The sequence below is a fragment of the Hetaerina americana genome, unplaced genomic scaffold, assembly GCF_022747635.1.
Source record: "Hetaerina americana unplaced genomic scaffold, ioHetAmer1.1.p SCAF_3, whole genome shotgun sequence".
NCBI lineage: Eukaryota > Metazoa > Arthropoda > Insecta > Odonata > Calopterygidae > Hetaerina > Hetaerina americana.
The window spans coordinates 91,695,654-91,721,656 of NW_027286874.1; the positions used below are offsets into that span (position 1 = coordinate 91,695,654).

Here is a 26,003-nt window from a genome sequence, read left to right on the forward strand (position 1 = left end):
AAGAACCACCTAATGCTGTATTGGTCATAACTCCTTATTTGCATTGTAACAATACCTTGAATAAATAAAATTGAATGGACCAATTAAAATGGGATAGAGGTAGAACAGTAATAGACTAATTTGGCCCACAATTAGTAATAGTATTGATCATGATTAAATCTTCCATATCTGCTTATCTTATTGGGCCTATTCAAATTATCATATCTGATAAAATTGGGAATAGGCTGTTTGGAAAAACAAAGCTTTGTGGTATGACCAAAACTTAAAAAAAAATGAAAACCTGCTGTGTAGACAAGGGCATTATATCCTAAAAGAATTGCATCTAAAGATAGATGGTTTAGTTCTAAACAGTACATTATAAGAAAACACATTAGTTGTGGGATTTGTTTTACTAACCCCAATATCAAATGGATTTGATAAAGAGGATTTTCAAGGATAGGCATTCTTGTCATCATCAGTCACCTGCACCAATATCTGCTTTGTCTGATGAAAACTTATGCATGTGAAGAGGCATCATCATCTGTGTTGAAGAGTTGTTTGTGTGATTTTTGCAGGATGCCACTACCAATCATGGGTGGCTACTGTCACATCCTTATGGAGTTCACTAAATATGTCAAGAAAGCAATGCTGCCAACAGCTCCAGTCCATGGTTTTCTGGTTCATTTAAGGTGAGCTTCCCAAGAGTGTGATTAAACCATAAAAACTGTGGAATAAAATCACACTGATTTTGACTGAATGTGGCTTGTTCGTGTATAAACCATGTGGCCATCAATGAATCTGCACCTCGGTTTATTTAACAACTGGATGTTATACCACTTATTCAAGTGCTTAATTCTACTCCTTTCAAATTCTAATACTGATTCTGAAATAATATGCATTTTTGAGTTGGCAGACATAAATTTATCCCATATGCAAGGCATTTTCATAAAATTCCTTTTTGCGAATGGCAAGCTGCTTCATGCCTCCCAGCGTCTCAATGGTTACTAAACTGAATGGATGATGATTCACATGTAGCATTTATTACATGGCATCATTTATCCGTAGGTTTGACTTAGGGGATCATAATTTTAAAACATTGATGTGGACGGAAGTTGATTGTAGATGAAATGCCTCTTGTCCAACTGTAATTGAATAGTATTCAAAAATGTTAGCTCTAGTAATAAACAAAACTACAATGGGTCATCTGCATTCATATGAGAATTAAATGTTCATTTTAATACCGAAATGTACTATTCTGATCAGTAGAAATGTTGGAAATTTCAAAATAACTCCAGCCTTCTCTAACTTTGGCATTAACTCAACTCTCTATATTAACAAAAGGCATTTTAAAATTATTTTTTTTGTTAATCTTCAAGGGAATATCAGTAACCTGGCAGGGTCTGGGTAACTTCCTACTTCCTTCCTACTGCCATAATAAGTATCCACTGATTTGTATTACCTAAATGGCAGCAATAAAAATGCCACAATGTTTCTAAGCAAAATTGACATTCAATTAAATGCTTGGAAAAGTCAATTACTGGTAGGACTCCAAAAGACTAGGCAAGGTAAACTCTCTATTACTACCCAAATAGGTTAGCCATAAAATATGCAGTTCCATTTTTATGAATTCATTTTCTAGTCATGAATCTGCACTATTAGGGAATATGCTGAAATATTTGCTCATCTAAATATAGTAGTGTTCATTGGATTACATGGGGAAATGAGGTGGTATAGGTGATGGCACAAAATGTTGAAAATTAATTTTTATCAATTAAAGCATGAAATAAGAAACCCTCTTAATTGCTGCCCACCATGGAATGGGTACAACATCCAATGAGTCGTAGTAATCAGTTGTTCAAGATATTTCATTGGAAATCCATATGTGGCCAAGAAATCATGTTGAATTAGAAATTTTGAGTGACTTTGGAACCATTTCCGGATTACCTGTGAAAATAAGGTACACTAAATAGTCAAATGATAAATGTGTAATTCATAATTTCTGTAAGAAGCAACTCAGCACCTCAGATGAAAGAAATACTTTCATTCACTTAATGGCACTCAGTTATCTTTAATGTTCAATAGGTACTAATCTTAACTTGGTAAAATGTATGTATGATAATGTTGCATTGTTCAAGCCACCCCTATACACTGTGCAATTGATTTACTTCTTTATTCTTGAGTAAGGGACAGATCACAACTACTGAAATAGAGAAGGTACTGTGGCTAGGACAGTGTGCTCCTAAGAAGTATAAAAATAGCAAAAGGGTCTTAGTGCCTACTCTGTTGATTCCTGTGCCAATTTTGACAGTCTGAACATCACTAATGCGACTCCAAATGGATTAGCTGCCAACTACCACTGTGAACTGGCTTTAATTTTCATTGTTTAAAAAATCTAACCAAAAATCTCACTCTTACCCTTTGTAATGCACATGTAAAAATCTTTAAAGGCCACTGGTAGATGTCTTATGCCCCTGCAGTTTAATGTGTAGGGTTAATATGAACTCATAATGGGTTAGACGACAATATAATGAAAAATGCAATAATGTTGAATTATATCATACATTTTCAAAACACCTTAAGTGTAATGAGAAGCACATTTCAATGTGTCAAATAGTTATGAAGTAACAGGCCTCCAAAGTCTGGTATGCCATTATGCTGCCCAAAATAATATCCTTTCTCATTCTTGAAGCATTAATATTTCTTTTTAGTAACTTAAAAAAGGTTTATGTTCTACATAATGTAGATCAAAACAAGTTATGATTTGCTTGCCATAAAAATCAGATGAGCTGTTTTTGGGATAACATAATTTTTAAAACTGATTGGATAGTCGCAATATGAATGGATGGAATGAATGTGAAGTTTTTTGGCCGTGGCATCCTTTTAGGCTAAACTGCTTTGCCTAAGAGGAAAGTAAAAAAAAATGCTGTCTAAGCAATCACGTTGTACATTTTTTCTGTATTTGGCATTTTCTCTGATCATTCAGTCCTGCTCTTTAAGATGTTCCATGGATTAATGTCACTTCAGGGAATAAGAGCTAGTCCACTTGGGACTCACTTGATTATTGCTGTTTAAAAAAATGAAATCCCAAACATTTCAATGCCATGTGTTTCCATTGAAATTCATTAAAAATTATTGATCAGATTTAATTGAATTCTAATTTGGTGAAATCTACCAGGTTTTTTTAATACACCTAGATGCAATTTCACAAGATTGAGCTTGATACCATGAAATTGACTCAAAATTGGTGTAGTTCAGTGTGCCCTGAGTAGTCGGCCAAGTTTGACCTAGTACCTTAGATTATACTGAAGCAGTCATCTGAATTTGCACCTAGTCCACATTAAGAAACTTGTATTCATCGGAGAAAATATTAGTAGGCAAATGAAAAATCCAAACGGGTCATTTTAAGAAATTATGCACACAATTTTTCTCTGAATGTCAAACTTTTTGCCTGAATATAATACTTTCGTAGCATAATCTTTGGCATCCTATATCTTCCCAATGTCACTTAGCTTTAATGAATTTCTCTATCAGTTAATTGGATTGAAACCATTTTGATAATGAAATGGAAAAAAATGTATTATTAGTTTACAATATATCCGCTGACCCACCATAGTTACATGGATTTTTTAGCACCTATTGTCAGTGCAGTGCATGCTGTATGGTGCCTTTTTCTCTTGCAATACTTTTCAATGATGAATGGCATGTTGCTTGCCACCAGGCACAAAGGATAGATGATGCAGCATGCCTCCTAAACACTGTTTGGAGGTAAGCAGTTGCTGGTGAATATGTTCACTGTAAATTGACTAAAATTAGTGCTCTGGAGTAGCAAGCTACAAAAGAACTTTCAAAACAAATGAATAGCAGCCATGCACACTTTTGAGGCATGGGTCATTGGCATACACCTTGTGCTCATTGTCGGTTATACAGCTCCTTTTGCTTACCAATGACCACCATGGGCATTAAAATGTGCAAATGACATCAGTAATTTAGCATATCCTGCAATATTTTCTTTAATAATCATTATGAGAATGATTTGTTTTACAACTAATTCTAATAACCTTGAATCACAAAATACCATAAGTTTACTGGAATAACAAAATTATCTTATCAAAGTGAGGTAATGCTTTCAAGTGTATGCTTCTGTTGAAAAAAATACCACAACTTGTGGTTGGTGCATAAATTATATAAACCCGATTTTGATGCTTCGTATGCAATAGCCATTACCAAAATGAATCGCATCACCTTCTATTCTGCATATTTTTATTGCAAATGCTTATCACTATTCCTCATATTTATTCATTTTGAAAATTCAATATAATTTTGCCTGAGCTACATGCTACATTATTGCTGTATAAATTAAAAGCTATTATTTTCTTATATAAGCTGTTGGTAAATTTTTAAGCACATCCTTCCATGTTATTTCTAGATGATACAGAATGACATTTCAATGTTCTTCATGTGTATATTGAGTTGATATTGTCAAATATATAACTGCAGTTTCTATTACTATTGGACTGTGTAGATATATTTAATAGTTTTTTTATATGGGTTGACAAATAAATTATTTCAGACCTGCAAGGGGAGTATTCACTATTGCTGTTACTCTCGATTCAGGCAGTATATGAGAGTAGTAAGAAAGGTTCTCAGAATCACCACCAGATATCAGTGCTAGCCTGACAAGTTTCTCGCCCAGTAATAGGTAGTCATTTATGAGTAAACATATTATGCATCAGTGCCTAGGGAAGAGATCTGTAGTGCAATACCTCTCTGTTGTTCACTTGTAGTAATTTCTGAGTGTGGGGAAAATTCAGATTCAAGCAGTGATGAAATACTTTGTGAAGAAAGGAATGAGAGCCTAGGAAATTCATGCCGACTTTCAGAACACTCAGGGGGGATTTTGTTCCCTCATATGCAACTGTTGCCAAGAGGACTAACGAGTTTGATTGGAACAGCTTAGATGATGATCTGCATAGTGGTCAGCCGAAATATGTCACTATCCTAGAAGTTATTGCAAAAGTGCATAAAATGGTCATGGAGGATCACCGACTGTAAGTGCGAGAAATTGCTGAAGCTGTAGGTTGGGGATCAGGATGGCTATCATACTGGCTCCCCCTCAAGAGGGTTCAGGCTCATATCTGGAGTTGGCCAATATTTTTCAGTGGTAAATTGATCCCTACTTATGGTGCTTCGTGGAGACCACTTGAAGTGAGTAAGCTGTCCGTTGGATGAGATGTGTAACTGCGGACCCCTGGGTGCCTTTTGTTAAGAGTAGGCTTATACCAATGCCAGGTTTCTGTCTGCCTTTCCTCCTTTCCCATCCTTCCTTAATGGTTCAAACGATCTCACCTGTTAGTTGCTTCCCTTAAAAACTACTACTACCTACTGCTTGGATGTCACGTTCTGTCTTGCGGATCTTTTCCTTACATGGAAGTCAGGCAAGGGTCGGGAATTAGTAAAATACCACTCCTTTGGTGATCAGAAGGTGATTGAACATTTTATGTTGGTTTTTCTTTATTAATTGATCACCCAAACTGTGTGTATAGTCATTGTGAGCCAAGGCCTAGAAATGTAGCAGTTAGTCTTTATCCATTCAAAACCATTGGTGGCAATAAATTTCAGGTCCTCCAGCTCCTTGTTGAAGTTTTTTGAGCAGATTAGAAGTTTGACAAAGTTGATAGATCAGGTGGAGGGTGGCTTACTTACCAAAAAAGTAATGGACAGAACTACTTTGAATGATGTGTTCAGCAAAAGTAGGTTTCCTGGAGATCCTAAATTCATGTGTTTGGTCAAATATTGAAATGTTTAAATTTAGAATTTAGTTGTTTGCTGCTGATCTGCAAAATTCTGAGGTAAAAGATGGTATTCCCTCTCAAGTTTTAAGTGAAGGTTGAAACCATTAATTTAAACAAAATGGTATTTCATGTAATTGAGGAATACTGAATGTCTCCATATCAAAACTAAATACCATAGATTCTAGCAATATACTGACTCAGTCTCTATTGTTGTAATTCTTTTGTAGTCTATTAATTTAGTTTCATTTGACACTTCCAAAGCAAACACGTTCAATATAAATATATTGTATCATAATTCTGAAATCACCATCAAACTTTGGCCTCAAGTGATTTGTGTACAGTGCGTAATTCATTGACGCTGAAAAGTGAATGAAATTTAATGTAAAAATTAGAATGTTTATGTCATCATTGACACATTAGCTAGCAAAATAGCAGCACTAAGTCAAAAGCGTAGGACTGAGATGGCATTCCCAAAAATAAGGTGATTGGGACAAGACAACTAAATAAGATGTTATTACAATATCTGCTCCGTATTTGCACTGGCTTCAGTCAATGAACAAAAGTATTCTATTTACTTTTTCATGCACACAGACATTCGCTTTAGTATTTTCTTCACTAAATATTTGTGATTGTAAACTTGCCAGGTCAATTTTCCTAGTATTTTTATGGATGGACAAAATGGCATCATGATTTTACTTTCCAAATGCAGAATATTTTTTAATTGTAATTTATTTCAAAACTGGATATTTTAAAGATTTCAATTTTTTGTGCTCATAAATTATAAAATGAGGCTTTATTGTAATGTGATACTTATAATATGACTTCATTAGGTTATCATTGTAAATTCTAGATGGGAAAGCTCAGGTTAGAATATCTCTGATGGCAGTGACGTTTGTCAGTGATGTGAGGTACACGCTTTAAGCATTCAAATGGACACATTATGTCCTTATGTTAATGAACACTTCTTGAGCCAATGCCATTTGATGTAGTCTTATTATGCAATATTATGGAAATTAAAAATGTATCTTGCCACCTTTGAATTGCAAATATAATGGCTACAAATATTTAACCTAGATTATTTTTCTAACCAGGGGCAAATAATTAAATATTTTGACATACATTAAAATATATTGCAATTTTTGGTGTTGAACAATAATTTTGAACATATTCCAATGCATGTGGGCTTATATGTGCACCTTGAGTAAAAGACTGCCCTATTACAAAGACATTCATGATTTGACAATAAGAATGTTTTTCCTATGTGCAGCAATATTCATCAGTAAAAGGCTTGGAAGCTTATTGCTCAAATTAGATTTATTTTTTTAATTATTTTTAAATTCTAGAAATAAATAGAACTGGCATGTACAGCTATAGAGATGAAATGAAGAGTGTATTGTTAACCAATTTTCTAACAAGGTTGACCTAATTGAAGAAAATAACAATTTTATATTCTTTTAGAAAAATGAACAAACTATCGCACATCTTTGGATAAGTCAGGTGTGTCACATTCATTTTTTTCACTGCCAGTGCATTGGCCATGTCCAGACATCTCTCCTTTTCTTTTGGGCAGATATAAAAATGAAATGCATATATCGGTTTCTGGATACCAGCACCAAGTCAGCCTGACTTCATATGCCACCCAATGACATCAAATTGTTTTGACAACTTGAGCAGCACATTGTGCAGTGTTCTGTTTGAAATGAGCTCCTTCCATATTTGAATCACGTAAAACACACTGGTCCTACTTCAATGCGGAAACTCTGACTTTCTTCACCTATGTCTCGCACAGCAACATCCACAACTGGTAGACGGGAGGCTTTGTCTGTTGAATACCTGATGACGGTTTTGGCCCATTCAGGACGCTTGAACTATTTCACAATGAAAAAGAAAGGTAAGAATAAAGCTTTTATATCAAAATAACACAAATCATTGTTAACATATCAGTTCAACTAAATAATAATAATTTTAAAGGGGATAAATACAATTTCTTGTAAAAGTAAATTTCACCATAATTTTAGTAACTATTGAATAACAAATGATTTATAATGACAAAATAAATTATTAATATGGAAATAATATAAAAACTAAAAAGGAATAGTGTGAAGATAACAGAAACATTATAGCATGTAAATACAAATAATTATAATATATAAATAATTAAGTGATGCTAAATTTGTGCTCTTCGTGGAAACCTCAATTTTACATTTTGGTAAAAATCAAGGTGTGGTAGAAATATGTTTTTAGTGTATTTTTAGGTTTTACAAATAAAATAAATCACATTTAATTATTCCTACAGTATTAAGAATATTAACCTATAATTTTTTCACAGAAGCAGGTGCAATAATTTAAAATACTGTTATTTATTCAAACCACCTTCAATGCCTACTTTTTATTGCTAGATTCAACTACAATGAAAGAGTAATGATTTATTTTTTTACCTTAGCTTTTTTCATTCTTCCTATCAAGTGTGGTATCTGTGTATATTTTTGGTGGAATTTTCAGTTTTGTTTCATTTATAGTGTTTTTATTTTCTTTCAACATTTATAAAGCAAATTCCAAAGAAACTGCGGGAGATGCCGCAAAAGTAACTTTTAACAGAGTCATCCGCTTGTGTGCATTTCAATACAACAATTTCAATTTAAATATGATATTGCATGCAACCAAGGACAGTTAAAAGTCATGTCATTAGAAGTAATTTAAGGATACTTCTCCCACCAGAAAAAAAACAAAAACATGGCAATTCCAATAGTTCAGATTGCCATGCTATAAATTCTGGGTTCAAGAATGTAAATTTGAGGTTTCCCTGTATTTATGGAAATACATTTCCATGGAAGAGTTCCTAGCAGTTAAAAAGTATGCACTGTGATTGCAGTATGTAACAATTACTTTTAAAAAAAATCTTTTCTGATAACTCCTAACCCTATGTTGTTCATTATTTTTCTGTATCATAAATGTAAAATGTATTGCAAATAAAGGATTCAAAGTTAAATTAAAGCTTTTTGTCTGTTTCTTACAAGGAAAAGAACCTGCAGTAAAAAAACTGCTCAAATGTATTCTTCATCCAGTTACCTTTCCTTAAAGCAAGGCTAAAACTGTTAATATTGTGTTTTCCTGAAAGTCTTATGTAAAAAAGCCATGTTTTCTACCTTGTGCCTAGATAGCAGAAAACCCCAGCTAAATAGTAGCCATTGCAATAATAATTTGACTGCCGTATTTGAACAAGCATTTTTATAGGAAATATTGTGTGTACCAAAACTTTTCAAATAACTCCTTGCTGCCCTGGGAAAACATAAATGGAGTTTTCAACAAAGTATGCTTAAAAAAAATTTCATTCATTTTTATGTCCCTTGGGTGCACAAAAATGTTAATTATTAAGAGGAATTAAATAACTGAACATAGCCTAGTCACTTACCCTGCATTCATCTTCCAAAACTTCATATCGGAAACGCTGATTTCCACGGGGTGTAATTTCTGCATCATTCCATGCAAGTAACTTCAAACCTTTCCTGTAGCTTCTCTTAATTGAATCAAAGTAACCCACAGAATTCTTGCAATGGTAAGTTATATTCTGTGTTGCACTACTTGACATCAGTTGAAGGAATCCAATTTGGTTGCTGTCAGCTTTATATGTCAACTAAAGGTTGAATAAAAATAGGCAAGTCTTCAAGAAATATCTCATCATTACAAAGAAACTAATAGCATCATTCTCTTCATGTATTTGCCATGATCTTTTATAATTTGCATTCATAAACCAACTGTAACCTACTTTAATGGAAAAATTGTTTTTCAATGATAATATTTGCATTTAAAAAATATTAATGCGTATTATTTTTTGTATACTTATGCTGCTTTAACTTTATGGAAAACATTTCTGAAATCTCTATGGTTGAAATAAGTAAAAATGTGTATTAAAAAATGGTACCGACTATTCTATATTTTATGGCTTGATAATGCCTATGTATATATATATATATTTAATCACCAATTTAATTTTTTTAAATGGGAATTCAATCATTTTCCTTTTGTGGTAGAGCAGAGATTAAAATATAAACAAGACATATATGCATCGTAATAACTATTCTTTTGTACATGAAAATATGAGTATTCACTCCCAACATAGAAAAGGAAAATCTCACCTTCATTCCTCCATCCATTTCTCCTAACCATATTTCTAACTCTTCTCCGACATAAGTTATTTCTTCTGTCTGCTCAGGTTGAGCATAAACACATGTAGAGCGTGTCTTTATATCACAGTGGACAAGGATTGCATCACGGCTATCTCCTTCGTTGGGATCAATCCAGTATTCACCTTGCATATTGAAAAACAAATTTTAATATCCATAGCCTCAATTAATACGCTGGTAAGAGTATGTAGTGGTAAGTATACTAGTAAGGTAAGAGTATGTAGTGGAGGGATCTAAAATCTTGAAATTCATAAAGATATTTTTTTAATTATAGGAAAACAACCATAGTGATGCAAAAAAAAAGTATATTGTCTATAATCAATTTAACCCTCTTGGTAAAAGAACATATTGCCACTTTTAGTCCAATTCAATTACTGAGAACAACACTAAGAATGTACAATGGATTCATAAGCATCACATCCAAAGTTGAACAATTTTTAGGAGTTCTTTGTACAGCTTCTATGTTACCCAACCAATTTATACAAAATGGCTTATATGCATGGCTTAACTAAAGAGAAGTCAAACATTTGTCGCAAAAATATATTCCTTTCCTGTGTAAAGACACTATTAAGATAGAGGGATTTAGTAAAATATGTTCAGCATAAGAGCTCTACAAAAATGTTCTCACGCCATTTATTTAATGGCATACAGGTATGATGTTATGTTTAGTGTCTTATAATTGCTTTATTAAATCAAATAAAGTCCACACTTGGGGGATCTTGATGCCTCGTCTATAACCAAGGTAAGGACAGTAGATCATGAATTAGTCAATTCCTTTAAGCACTTAGGAAATTGTAGAAAATAGTGAAGTATAAGATATGAGATATAGGAAACATTAATGAGAAAATCTGTCCATTATTCTAAAAAGAAGTGCATGGCCATAGGCCATTATGCATTCAAGAATTAGGACATAATAAAAGCAATTGCTGGTGGATCCTTGGGACAGAATAAAAAGGGACGATTCTCAAAGAAGTTAAAATTTAAAAATCTTTAAAATACGAGGAAATGCCCGAGTTATTATAATTATTTTTTAAGTTAATATCTTGAGCGAACAGGGCTCTGGCCATGAGACCTACTTAATTTCTAAATGATATCCATCTTTCTACATAAGTATTACATTCACCAATTTAGAAGGAATTGCTTGGTTTGCAAATTAGTACAGTCCATTATATAAATTTGTTCTTTGCTCAGTGAAAAAAGTTCTAGATTCACACAAAATTCCCATTCTTTCTTTTTATCACAAAGGATAATTGATGGCAATAAAAACATTAAAATTCCAATTGCTCACATGCCTTCAGGTATTTCTCGGGTCGAAAAAGTTTTAATGGTCCACTAGCTCATTAGAAAGGAACTCACTGTCGTGTTGTGGGATTATGACCAAAATAAAAGAAAATTGCTCATTCAAAAGGAGTTAGCCAAAGATATTTACCATTGGGCATTTCAGGATGAGCTGTAGCAAGATCTCTGCATGTCTTTGCTGGTGATTTCTTTTGTCCATCAGGTTTCCTAAAGCGTTCAAATGTAGACTTGAGATGTTCATAAGCTTTAAGAACCACCTCTTGTCTTTCAGAATCACTCAACTCCTTGCCAAATATTCTGATTGGTTCATCACCTATCAATGGGTCTGGTCCCTGCAGAGAAAAAATTTGGCAAGGACAAAGTAAATATATTTGAAAGGAAAAAAATAGAATGTTGTTACTATGGTACATATTCAAAGATTATGAAACAGTAGTCACCCTTTAGTTTGTATGCCTCAGTTGTTGTAATGAGTATTGTTTTTTAGAATTAGTTATAAAACTTGTATTGTTCACTGTTTTGGGATTTTATTATCAATTATATCAATGATACTAAAATCATGGCAAATTATGTCAAGTGACTCCATCAGGATGTATTTAGCAAAAATGGAAGTGCCAACATGAAACAGCATACAAAGAAACTGAAGAGGAATTTTGTGGGGTGGTTTAGGTTCTTCTTATTTGGGGACTTTACCTTAAGTTTGACTGTCATTCAAAAAAAAGTAAAACCAATACATCTACGTTTGACTTAAGTACTTTAATGGCTATTTCATAAATATCATGGAATCTCATCCAAAGTAATATGTGAGGAAGGATATTAAAGCAACTAAGTAAATGCCCACAAATGACTGGCTCATTTAAAGACTTCTCCATAAAAAGTAAGCCCCTCATGGTATTTTCAATGTGGAAGAAACTGGCAATTTTCGCAATCTCTTAACAAACTGCTCTTTGACATGAAGATAGTAAATTGCTGTGGAGGCAACCAAATCATTCAGAGATACCATTATACTTGACTGTGATTTGGATGGGAGCTAGGAGCTTAGAGGGTGTATGATTGGAAAATTCAAGAGCCTCCGGTGTTCTGGTGTTTAAAATGAATTTTCAAAGTTACCATGCACTCACCACAAGAAGATGTGGATTAATGGCAGCACAGTTAGTGCGATTTCAATATGATTTAATTAAAATTTCATTACGCACCCATTTAATGCATATTAAATAATCATGGTAAAAGGTAGCCAACTATGTCCTGGTGTAGGAGATAATAGCTGCCTCTTGCCATTGCTGTTTTCAACCATTCCATGCACTACTCCCTTTGTTGGGATTACTGAATTTTAGCGATAGTTTTAAAATCGTTACATTCAATGTCTTCTATCTCACCAGTATGTTAATGAAAAACCTCTTCTTGCTCACAATAGAACATATTGAATCATCCATTTTTTGTTGAGATTAGCAAAAATTACATGAAAACTTATCAGTAATAATATATATGTAAATTATTTATGGACTGTGCTCCACAAAATGTCTTAATTTATGGTTGCAGTAAACTTCATATGTAGAGTCTTCATTTGTAGTGGTTGACGGACTGAGAAAAGATATTTTTTGTTAATTACTTCTTGTGATTATAAAAAATGGTGATGGTGACACTATAGTGATGATAGTTCATTTTTTGCTACAAGGTGTCACAGAAACTAACATTTTTCTGCAATAGGTAGCAGCCCTAAAGAAATCATCATAGGGAAATTCTATTAATTCCTAAAAAGGCCAACACACAGCACTATTTTAAAGATACCTGTATATCCCTAAAAGTGTGGAAAATCAACACTATTTCATTCCCTTTTTTCCCTACTTTACCTATTCTTTATCATATTCATTTCCTTAAGGGATGTGTTTTCTGATTATGTATTAGTAATGATAACTTTTAGTTCAAAACCTCAAAGCAAATTGCAATTAAAAAAAATTAACTAATCATCCACTTCACCCAAAATCAATGTTCAGTGAAAATGCAATAGCCATATAGTAAACGCCTTGTCCTAGTCAGCTGACAAGTATATTTCATATGAAATGGTACATGTCACTTGTCCATAACATCCAGAAGCATAATTACAACCAGTTTGACTAACTTTTTTTCTTGAAGATTCTCTGGCTGGCCTGTCTGCATTTTAAAATAGGCAGCCAACTGCAAGTCAAACACTCACAGCCTTCACTCAATAAATTCAATATCCCTATTGCTAGGCTTAACATTTTTTTTGTTGACAGAAAAGACTAACTCACGATTTCTATAAATTTTTGGTTTGTGTGTGCATAAGATACAGTCAGTGATTTTTCTCATTGCTGGCAGTAATGAAAAGAATAGGGTTACTTGCCTTGCTCTGTCCTTGACCTTGTCCTAGCAAAGCTGCAATGGCTGCAGCATCATATCCAAGGGTGTCTCCTGGAGGTCCTGGGGGTCCAGGTTGACCTGGAGGTCCAGGATGTCCACTGCGGCCTTCCTCTCCTGGTGGTCCACGGGGACCAGCAGGTCCTGTTGGCCCCACTTGCCCTGGATTCCCATCCCGACCTGGTGTACCTGTATGGTAAAAGAATATTCTTAGTGCATACTGAAATGGAAAAATATGCATGGATGAACTCAGCCATGATTGGCAGGCAAGAGTAGAGGTGACCTAGTATTGACACTATGGCATAGTAAAATTCACATAACAGAGTAGTAGGGCTATTTCTTTTCCCTGCACAGCCAGCAGTTGCCCGGAAAAATCTGGTTACCAAAACACCACATGGCTTTGGCGAAACAGAGTCACCTGAGTAGCACCAAAAAGAGGTCCTCTTTTTCTATCTTTTTTTCCCTTCCCTTTAACCCTTTTCCATAGACATTTTGTCTCTCAAAATGCTCCTTTTTCCTACCCTATTCTCCTTCCTTTACACTATATCCATCTCTGGTGACCAAATAAAAGCATGTACTGATCAAAGATAAATGAATGTGTTGATGATGTCCTGCAGGCAAACCATCGTTGATGGATTCTCCAGCAAGCAAACGACCCTAATGATTTACCATTCATCTTCGTAACCACCTTTCCCTCATCCCAGTTCTCATCCCTACCCACTAAACAATTATTGACCATGAACAACCCACCTTCCTAATTATGAGATAAGTTTGATTCCATTTTCTTTACCATTTATGTTGAATTTGATCTTGTTGATACAAAAGGGGGTCTTTGATTTTTTTCAACTTCAAACAGAATGTACAAAATTGGCAGAGAGGGTATTTGATGAATGATTCTAACAATTATAGAGTTCAAAGGAACTTTAGGAAATGGTACAACCGTAGCTTTAGCAGTCCCCCACTGCTGGGAACAAAATACAAGAACTTAACAGGGTAAAAATCATTTGAATAGGATTCAAACTGGGATATATTCTAGCATGGAAGTAATTGCAGTAATGAGTTTCGCACTTTTAATAATTTTTAAACTGAAATCCTCACTAATTGCATGCACACCAGTGGGTAACTGATAAAATTTCCATAGCAGCTTCTCCTGTAGTTAATTTAAATGAGTTGTATATAAACACCTATGCATTTAAAGTTGGCTTAAAATACATGGACTGTGGTGTAATATGCACAACTATGATTACTTTGTGGCATTGTATGTACATTAATTCATCATAAAATCTTGTTACTCAAAGCCCTTAGAAATTGGTATCTTAAGTGGCTAAAACTTGTAAGGATAGAAAGGGATCTGGATTCGAATCTCAGACATGGTAAATATTTTTTAACCTGTATTTATCACATTTCTATGTTTCCTTCTTTGCAGATCTCAAAATTAAGTAGGATAATTAAATTTTAAATGGATTTGCAATTTGTTGAACTGGACAGTTAATTTCTTCCAAAAGGTAAAAATACATCGCAAAGTTTACAGTGTGACTGACTTCATCCTACTTTATGATGAATATGTACTTCCACACATCCAACATGATCAACATCACTTTAGCCCGTTTCCAATTTTCATACCAGTTTCATGGATAATTTCAAAAGTTCAGTAACATTAAATTGAAGACCAAAATAAAAATATATGTGTAAACCAAATATATATGAGAGAAGAGTAATTGGATTGAGAGGAGGAGGTAGACTGAGAAAGTCAGTGGTATGCAAAGGGGTACCCAAAAATAACCAGAATAGTGCTGCGGTTGGCGGACCTTACGTAGTATGTTTTTCTTCCGCTAGGTAAGCATAGCACAAATTGTTCCAAGTTCTGCACAGGCATTGTTGTCATCTGGGAAGGTTGTGTTCAGTTACCACAATTCGTTTTGTTAAAGCAGTTTCATTCGCTCTTTGTTTTTTGTCATGGTGGATTTAAGTGAACAGCGAGCTGCTGAGAAATTTTGCTTCCTGCTTGGAAAAACGCTGCAGAAATTGTTGTGATATTAAAAACAGCTTACAAGGATTGTGCTGTGGGAAAAACTTGAGCGTATAAACTCTTCTCATTTCAAAGAAGGAGAAAAGTCACTTGACGACAAACCTTGTTCAAGATGTCAGTCAACTTCTAGAATTGATGAAAATGTTGATAAAGTTCATGCAACCATGCTTGTAGACTGATGACAGACTATTGAAGAGATTAGTAAGTTATCTGGAATATCATAGAGCTTGGCTCAGCGAATTTAGTCGAAAGAGTTGAAGATGAGAAGGGTCACTGCCAAATTCGTGCCTCAGGTCCTGACTGAGCAGGAAAAAGAGAATTGTATTTAAACTTGCCGAGCATTGAAAGACCATCTACTAACTGACCCAGATTTTTTTCTAGGGTCCCAAAACCAAACAACAGTCAACCCAGCGGAAGACCTTATTGTCACCTTGCCAAAAAAAACTTCTCAGGTGAAATCAAACCTCAAGACGATACTCATTGGTTTTTTCATTGTGAGAGGGATATTGCGTCCCAAAGTCATCCTACCCAGCCAGACTGTTAATCAGGCTTTCTATTTGGAGGTTTTAAAAAGATTGTGCAACAGTGGGCAGCAAAGAAGGCTTGATATGTGGGAGACAAAGAGCCATCGGCTTATGCAGCCATTTCAGTGCACCAGTTTTTAGCCCAAAACAACATGGCTCCCTTGCCCCATGCCCCTTACTCACTTGCCATCGCTACATGCAATTTCTTCTTGTTTCCTCAAATGAAGAGAGAGGGACATGAAAGGACATTTTGATCGCATGGAAGCAGTGTGGAAAAAAACAAGTCAGGAGCTGTGAGGCATCAAAACAGATGTTTTGATGTAGAAAAATGTTTCCAGGAATGGAATCACAGTTGGACAAATATATTAAGTGTAATGGAGAGTAATTTGAAGGTGATAAGGTTGTTTTGTAAAAAAATTAAATACATAGATTTAAAAAATATGATTCTGGTTATTTTTGGGTACCCCCTTATATGTGTTCAAAGAAACTCACTCTCTTAAGACAAGTAACAGGAACAGAAAAGCATGCATGCAACTATGCATGATTATTACAGAAGTATTGGAAGAATGCAAGAAGGGTAATAAGGATGAACGGTAGTAAAAGTGTGTACATAAGTGTCCCAAAATTACATAAGATTAGATTATTTGGCCATGTTTAGTGTGGAGGTCACATATATATGTCAGTAATTAAAATAAATAGTATATGTTGTTATTAAGATGATCAAGCTTAAAAAAGTAAACCTATATGCTTGGAACTAACCTCTGGAACCTGGCTCTCCATCTTTGCCTGGAGGTCCTTGTGGTCCAGTCATTCCCTTTTCTCCAGGATGTCCCTGTATGTCAAAATGAATTAATGTTATAAATAAATTCTCCAAATGAAATTACACCTTCTTTGAGACATAACATATGGTAAACAAAATAACTTAAAAGTTTTAATATTACTCCTTAAGCTTGATTAATGCAAATTTTTAAATAAAGGCTATTTAATATTTCTTGAACTTTTACATCTTTTCTAAGCAAATAAGCTAAAACTTATGCCTTCATTTTAAAATTAAGTATTAATAATAGTCAAAGTCGATCAATCACAAACTAATTTTTAGCAGTAAAAATGATCTTACCGCTGCACCTGGCAATCCCTGTAGTCCAATAAGACCTCTGTGACCCTTGGCACCCTGCAATCCAGTCTCTCCTTTGTCACCTTTAATGCCATCAGGTCCAGCAGGCCCTGGCTTTCCTCTTGCTCCCTAAGTAGAGAAAAGTAAAATGGAATATTCATTATTTATATAAGAATTTTTATATCATAAATGCCATTGTGATGACATTTGAATTGTAACTCCAATGGAATAGCAAACTTTTAAATACACTACAATAAATGACAAATCTTTGAATGGTGTGCTTAATGCCAAATAGTCTATAGAGACCTGAAAAAAACCAAAACAAGTATTCATCAAAGGGTTAATCATGTGCATGTCTATTTGGAGATTAAAACAATGCAGAATGTAGGGTAGAAAATGAGGGCATTTTAAATCCTGTCGATTTAAAATGTTTCATTAATTACATTGAACATGTAGGTCCTACTTAGAGGCATTCCCATACATTTTGAAGGCTAGGTATATCTATGTGGTTCAATCAGGGTAGCAAATACATAAGATAATTATCAAGAGAATGATAATTTATATGATGTATGCACAATCCATGTAAAATGTATGATTATTAGAAATTTCATACAAAGCAGAGTAAATAAAGGCATTGTAAGAATGTCAATAAATGTAATGACTCAATGTTACTCACTAAGGGGAGGCACAATTTCCATGTTTCCTATTAGAAAAACACAAACCTAAACATATTAAAGCACCTAGCAGTTTCTCTCATTTCTTAAAAGCAGTGAGTGGTGTATTTGTAAAAAAATCCTCTTCAGAACAGATATTAGCTTTACGTCAGATGCAGATGGTGCAGTCCTGGCAAGTCATTCCCATGATCTGAAATGTCCAAGCACCTTTTGCTGCTACAGTATATGCACTGATACCACACAGAATATTTCATTTTTCTAGTACAATGTCATTACTATATTGCAATGAGCCAGAAAAGAATAAATGTACAGGGAACATTGCAATAACTGGTCATATTTTTCATCCCCATTTTGAGGTTCTGCAACTCATTGGCACTAATGTGGCCTAAGGTATAAAGCAATGTTGGAACTACAAAGGTGTTTGTCTTGGGAACCTTTTTAGTATTTTTAATTAACTTTTAAACAAAAAAATTGGTATCAGTGTAATCCTAGAGTGAGTGTAAAAGAGAGATTAACCTTCAGTTGTCCTCTTCTGCTTGGTCATAGAACACAAATTGCTCCAAATGAAGAGCTATATATTGATTGAAATTCTAGAACATTGATTAATTAAACCAAATAATATTTATATCTGCTGTTACCCATTCTCTAAATTCAAATACATATGTATAATGATGATCATTCTGTTTTCTTATGAGGTGCTTCCATCCATGGCACCTCGTGTAGTACAACCTGGATAGACTTAAATTCGCAATTTCAGAATTAAATTCTCTAATAGAAGAATAATAACATCTTAGAGCCTATCATTGCTTGTTTGTTAGCAAATATTGGCAATTCTATAACTTTTTATTAAGATTGGAATTATAAGAAATCAACCATTTATATGCAATAATTGTAAGCACCTTGTGAATGTTTGCAAAATGGTTAAATCCATGCCCTGGAAAATCTTCTGTGAAATTGAAAGGGTCGGCATATGAGATGAGAAAAATCTTAAATTGTCTTACAATAGGGGAATTCAATTATATATTACAGATAGTCCCCAGGTACAGTCAACCCAACTTACATGAAATCAAGACGAAACATTTCTATGACTTCTTTTTTATATAATGAGCCTAGGTCATTGACAATAAGTAAGAAGAATCTTCAAATGTACAATATCAATTTTCGATTTTTCATATCCCTGTTTGATCTCATATATTTTAAATTTGTCATTAAGGTAAGTGAAAATCAACAGGTTAACCAACACAGAACAATCTTTATTTTTATGAGGTAAGCAGAATTACAGGCTAATGGAAGTTTGTAAAATTTAAAGTATTTATTATATTTAATCCTTTAAAATATTCCAGCTTAGAGAGCTAAGCTTAACATAGGAGACATAAATTATGTTTTACATATGAACAGGAAGATGCTCATAGAAGAAATTAATTTTTTTCCAAAAGTGAGACTTGAAAATGAGTGACATTACTTATAATTAAATGAAAATAATGTAGTTAAAACATTCAGTGATATTGTATTGTAACTGCTTATTTTTATGTATGTTGAAGGTATTCCAACACATTAAACTTTTTCAAATGAAATCCGCTCTGGAGAAAAAGTGTGTGAGAACTTTGGAGAAAAAATAATTTTGGTCAATCACTGTACCTGCTGCCCTTCAACACCTTGGGGTCCTGCTTCTCCTCTCAAACCTCTTTCTCCAGTGGATCCAGGAGGGCCAGCTGATCCAGGCAGTCCCTAAGAGATGAAAATGAAGTAGAAAATATGCCATTTAAAAAGAAAGTTGAATTTAAATCATTTATTGCAAAAATCCAGGTCACATTGTATGAAAATAATGAATGTGTGATGATATACATCAATTGGGCCGATAATTAATGGTAAATCTAATTCACATTTTTTGAAATTTAAGAAAAGCCATGATTCACATAAGAAATGGAAATTGCCAAAATTATGATTCATTAAAAAATAATTTTAGCAATGAGATATATAGGCACAATAACTATTTAATTCATGAAGACAATACGTATATCATCCAATGCCCACTGATTGTCATGGCATGGATGTTTTAATGGACTCATTCAATCTAGATCTGGATCAGTTTTCCCTAATAAATCTTATAGCTCTGACCTTGATTTAAGTTCTTGATACCAATTTGTAAGAATTTCAAATATATGTACATTATGGGAGCAGCTCAGATAAGAGAAAATGTACTAAATATCAAATCAAGACGAGACATTTAAAACTTATGAGCAATAAAGATCTGAAATTACCATTTCAAATTTCAGTCAAAAAATATTATGTGGAGGAAATGGTTATCTACAATTTCAAAATAATAAAAAACGGATAGTAGCAATTTTCCACTTGATAATTCTACCTATATATCTATGATATAGTGGAAAATTGTTACTATCTATTCTATATTATGTTCAAATTCCACCACCCCATGCCTGAAACTACTTAATTTCAAAATAATGTTTTCATCATAACTCAAGTTTATTTATTAGAATTAAAGAAACACAAAAACTGATTATATTGTGAGGATTCATAGTTGGGGAGACAGGCTATGTAAATCAGAAAGCATAATTCCCATACTGATCACAGAAAATATTTTGATACTCATAGCCATGAGATATGAACATATGATGTCTTACTTGCCCCACTCATTCTCATACTCTTGCCCAGATTGACCTTCTAAGGTTGACTTTTTACGATTTTATTGAATATTCCTTTCATGGCTCTTTCATAGAAACTGCATAACTATGTGCACAGAGTTATAAATTATAACTTATGCATGCTAATCGCCATTTCTCACATATATCCAGCTGATATGAAGATCATACACCATAAATACCTAAGTATAGGTGCACAATATAAGAAGTCTTACTGGGGGTCCAGGTGTTCCAGGAGGTCCTAATGACCCTGGTGTTCCTATTGGGCCCTTGTCACCTGGACGGCCAGCAATTCCTGGGGGCCCCTGTTTTCCTACAGGCCCTTCTGGTCCTGGCTCACCAAGATTACCAGGCGGACCAGGTGGTCCTACCATTCCATGTGGTCCTGGAGGCCCCTCTGATCCAGGCTTACCTTGTGGTCCAGTTTCACCCTGGAATAATATAAAAAACAAATTTATATATGGTAAAATGAAAACTATATCTGTGTTGCATATTATTTCCAGCAAAAATTACAAAATAAATGTCATGACTGTTCTTTGATAGCTGCATACGTCGAGCATAATTTGTTTTGTTTACTCAATTCCAGTATTTGGATAATTTAGGTATTATTAAGGTCTGAAACAGTTAGTTACAAGGACCATAAAAAGTAATGAATTAATAGTTGGCTTATTCAAATCAGTGAGGCTGTTTTTTCCAACTTAAATCTTTTTATTTTTTGCAATGAACACGATATATAGTTTGAAATGCGTATAGCCTGACTTATGTTTCAAGGTAAGAAAAAGGAAATAGTATGACTTTTGCAATGACATTACATATGTGAATATAAACCTTCTCTGTTGCTTTTTCTATCTAACAATTAGCTATGGGAACTATGGGTAATCAACCAAAGTTACTTTAAAATTATTATGAAAGTTAAATAGAATGAATGATTGAATTAAAGAAACGATGAAGAAAATGCACACTTAGCTAAAGAATACACATGAGGTATACATAAAGGGTCCTAAAAAAATGGCTGTAATAACCAATAAATTTTAAACATATATCTGATCAGCCATTACTTTTAATTATCCACTGGCACCTTCTCCTCAATTACCATGGATATTCAAAATATTCTAACTTTTAACTTAAATTCCTGCTAACCTCTGATAAATTATAATTTATAAATACCTGAGATCCACGAGCACCTCGTAAACCAGAAGGTCCTGATGGACCTGGTAAACCTGGAAGACCACGATCACCAGCAGGTCCTTGTGGTCCAGGCTGACCTGATGGACCTGTGGGTCCCATGGAACCTGCATCACCCTTGGAACCTTCGGGACCTGGGGCTCCTGGCTGACCTGGGGGACCAGGAGCACCAGGTCGCCCAGAATCACCAGGTGATCCCTTTATTCCCGGAAATCCTGATGTTCCTTGAGGTCCTTGAGCACCAGTTAAGCCCTGTTAGGATGATTTTATTTTAATAAATGGCAGAAAACTTAAATACTTACTTCAAGAAGTAAAACTACATTTTATCAAAAGAGCTATGCATATTAATATTGAGTATAGTTTTGTTTGACTTGGAAACTAATAGATTGAGGATAGAGAATAAGTGCAAATTGAAGGCTTTTGAGATGAGGGCTTGGAGAAGAATAGAAAAAATAAAATGGACAGAATATAAAACAGGCAAAGATAAGCTAGAAAAGTAGAGAAAGAAAGAAGGTTATCAGAGGAGAAATTCAAAGATGGCAGTACAAGTGGGTGCAAGAGATATTGAAAGACAATGGGAGGCTAAGTAGACTATAAGAGAGGGGATAATGTGGAAAAGTGAAGTAGGTAGAGGTAAAGAATGGGCGTTTTGAATGGGATTAAGGTAGACAAATAATGTGAAGGTCTAAGGAGTAGTAATTGTAAAATACAGAACGGGTTAAGGAATATTTTGGGTTGTATTAAACAGAGCTTAGAAGTACACTGGTGGGCAATCCTTGGGTCCATCAAAAACTTACCCTAACCCAGTTTACTACTGCCAGCAACATAGGCAAGCAGAAGAGTAGCCTAAATTGCCCCATTTTTAAAATCCTTATATGAATCTAACAACAGTCATAGTAAGTTTTAGCATGTTATTGCTTTCACTGTCCAGGCTTGTAAATATTGGAGCACAGTAGTCCAAATATGCAGTCCAAAGCATAGTAGTCCAACTAATAATATTCAGTTGCATGTACCTATTTTGACTCCAAAAGTTTTCTGTTAGGTACATTTGAGGAGACTGGAAATTTATTTATATCTGCTTTACTATAGTCAGTATTCTAAAAGAAACAACCCAAGATGCATGCACTAGTAAGCTAAGATTGATGCATCTTGAACTTGTTAACTACAGGTAAGTAGGTCATTTTTAGCATCCTTGATATATTCAAATAGACACATTTTATGCATTTCATATTAATGAAAGGAAAAATAGTATTGAAAACATTACGATTACATAAGATACAACATTTCAGAGGATGTATGCATTTGTAATGTGAAAATTCAAACATAAAGTAAATAATGAGCTTCTTTACAGAGCACATCATAAAATGAATTCAGCATCATTTAAACCAATCATAAATTGGGGAATTACCGTAATGAGTTGAAATAGCATTTTTTTTATTCAATACACAAGAAAGTTAGAACATGAATACTTACAGGTGGCCCTGGCTCACCAGGCCTTCCAACTGGGCCCATAAGGCCACTGTCTCCTCGTGGACCTGGCTCACCTCGAGCACCTTTGGCCCCTGTAAGCCCCGTCAAACCTGGAGGTCCTGTGTCACCTGGGCTTCCTGCACAAAAGATATGAATACCACCACAAAATTACATTACCAAATTCATTACTTTCATATTTCAAAATAAATTAATAAAATTTTTACAAAATCAGCCCATGAATTGATTGAAACAAAAATTCTCAAGTTCCTTGAGTCCATTATTTCCAGGTTTCATTACTTGGAAAGCTCCTTACAATATGCTATTCTATCCCAGGATTCTAGTTGATATGTCCTGAATTTTATTTAGTTAACCTGGACTGAGAACAGTTAATCTTCCCGTTGATTCCATAATTTGGTAGTCCCAATTATATTTTACTATATGGCAGAAAATATTTCCAAACATTCATCAAAATATGAAGAAAAATGCAATTAAATCTGTGGAAAGGCATGTAAACCGATGATTATTATGATCATAAATAATTATAATTTTTAAAAATATCAGTAGTTCATGGAAACTTTGTAGATTGGGGGTAAAATCCAGAATGAAAAATGATGGTGAAGACAAATTCCAAGAGGACAAATATTAATGTTGAAGTCAATGCTATATTTCTAAATTTTAAAGAGAGTTTTCTATATTACTTTGACAAAGTTCCAAGTAGGAAGTTGCTCTTTAAGTTAGGAAGCTATGGGATAGACAAGTGTGTGATAAATGGATTAATCAATTATTTATTTGGTTCATTATTGATGGCATATCATCTGACACAGTAAGCATCTCATCAGGTGCCCCACAAGGAAACATTATCGATCCACTATCATTCCTTTTATACTTTAATGACATCAATCCTCAGGTTTCCAGGAAACTTCATCCCTTTGCTGAAAATGCAGTGATAGACAATCATTATCTAATGACCTAAATTTGATCCAAAAGTGGTGCAAGACATGGGAGCTAGAATTAAATTTGAAGAAATATGTTTCAATGAATTTTTGGAGGAAGAGTATTTCATTCAAAAATATTTATAACATAAATGAAAACAATGCAACAAACGTATGCTACAAATGAAGGACATGTCCTGGGAAAAACACAACCGTGAATTTTATGGAATTGTAAATTAAAAGTAAGGGTTCATGAAAAGGATAGTGGGAAATCTAATGAAATAGCAAATGAGCTCTGTTATTTTATGTTCGTTAGATCCCACTTAGAGTATGCAGCAAGTGCATGAAATCCTCATGATGTAGGTTTGGTTTTAGAACTACTTAGATTGTGTGCAACATAGAGCAGAGAGGTTTGTGCAAAGTTGTTATGAACATTGTAGCAGTGTCACAAAACTATCAAAAGAATTAGAATGGAAACCATGTGTTGACCATATGTTCAAATACAGGTTAAATTAACTGTGTACATCTGAGTTAGGTCACTTATCCAAGAATTTTAAAGCCATATTGCAGGTCCCAATTTACAATGGTAAATTAGATCATGTACATAAAAGCAAGGAGATAGGTAGTAGAATTTATAGAGTTAAAATTTCTTCTATCGCTCGTATGATTAGAGATCAAAATTGATATGATTGCAGGCACAAAGAAGAAAATTAACATTGTTTGTGTTTTTATTTTGTTGATATCAATTTTGATATCAATGCCAATAACCCTATTTTTAACAACTTAAATAAACCCATCATAACATTTTTATAGCCTTTATGCTCCATTTTTATAACACTGTGCTCCATTTATGTTCCACTTCCATGAAATTGATTTTATTTATTACTTATTTTGAAAAAAGTGAAAAGTTTTTAAATAGGGTAGTGTACTTGATGCAGTCAGAGGCATTCCCTGAGATGGTAGAGTAGAGACTTTCAATTCTTTTTCAAGTGATTTGAGGGGAAAAGGTAATTTGATATCGTATGCAATATTCTGGATTTTAATGTGAGCATTATAAAATAGGCAACAGTATCAAGACTCAACTTCCTATTGCTAACTCAAAAGTTTTACAATTTATTTTTACAATTGAAGTGTTCACATTATTAGTGAGACAGGCTGAATATTTCATACTGATTTCCTTTAATTTAGTAGGATCAATCATTCACATTTAAGCTAAGTCTTAGATACTTCTCACTACCATCAGAGAGCATACTACTAATGTCTTTCTTTAGACTAACCTGACTGTCCTGGACTACCCTGTTCTCCTTTACTACCAGACATCCCCCTCTCTCCTTTAGATCCAGGAAATCCTGCTGCTCCAGGAAGGCCAGGGAATCCCTGAAAGTAATTTTTGCAAAATTGTATGAGATAGAATTGCATACTTGTTAAAAATACGGCTTCGAAATTTAACAGCATAATCGCCATTATTCCATTCAATATTTTGAAAAATACAGCAATAGCACTCTCTATTATTTATATGCTTTTTGAAAATGTACACCAGCAAGGGGATTATGTTTTTGACTTCCTGTTAATTTTTATCAAGAAGGTATGAAGTGCAATAGTTACAATAGAGAAGCAAAAACATGTTTCAGATCACCACTGCAAATTCTTCTAATCCAAAAAAAATTAATGTCCATTTATCTTGTCATAATTTCAATCAACACATTTTTTTCTTTTCCTTATGCATGTCTCACATTTGAAGTTTTGATAGTTTAGGTATCGCATGTTCATTTGATGGGTTCATCTTCT

General features: G+C 34.0%; 1 protein-coding gene across 1 annotated transcript in view; it reads right to left on the reverse strand.

The window, feature by feature from the left end:
* Nucleotides 1-6,438: 6,438 nt before the first annotated feature.
* The window catches only part of LOC139690464 (collagen alpha-1(II) chain-like), a 93,256-nt gene continuing 73,691 nt past the window's right edge, over nt 6,439-26,003 (reverse strand). The window contains exons 20-31 of the mRNA XM_071587919.1: nt 25,493-25,592; nt 23,287-23,420; nt 21,796-22,065; nt 20,844-21,059; nt 19,607-19,696; nt 17,298-17,423; nt 16,940-17,012; nt 13,614-13,816; nt 11,385-11,586; nt 9,908-10,080; nt 9,184-9,405; nt 6,439-7,639 (exon numbers count right to left, since the gene is read on the reverse strand). Of these exons, the coding sequence (XP_071444020.1) occupies nt 7,493-7,639; nt 9,184-9,405; nt 9,908-10,080; nt 11,385-11,586; nt 13,614-13,816; nt 16,940-17,012; nt 17,298-17,423; nt 19,607-19,696; nt 20,844-21,059; nt 21,796-22,065; nt 23,287-23,420; nt 25,493-25,592 (1,956 nt within the window). The 3' untranslated portion in view covers nt 6,439-7,492. The remainder of the gene's footprint in view (nt 7,640-9,183; nt 9,406-9,907; nt 10,081-11,384; nt 11,587-13,613; nt 13,817-16,939; nt 17,013-17,297; nt 17,424-19,606; nt 19,697-20,843; nt 21,060-21,795; nt 22,066-23,286; nt 23,421-25,492; nt 25,593-26,003) is intronic.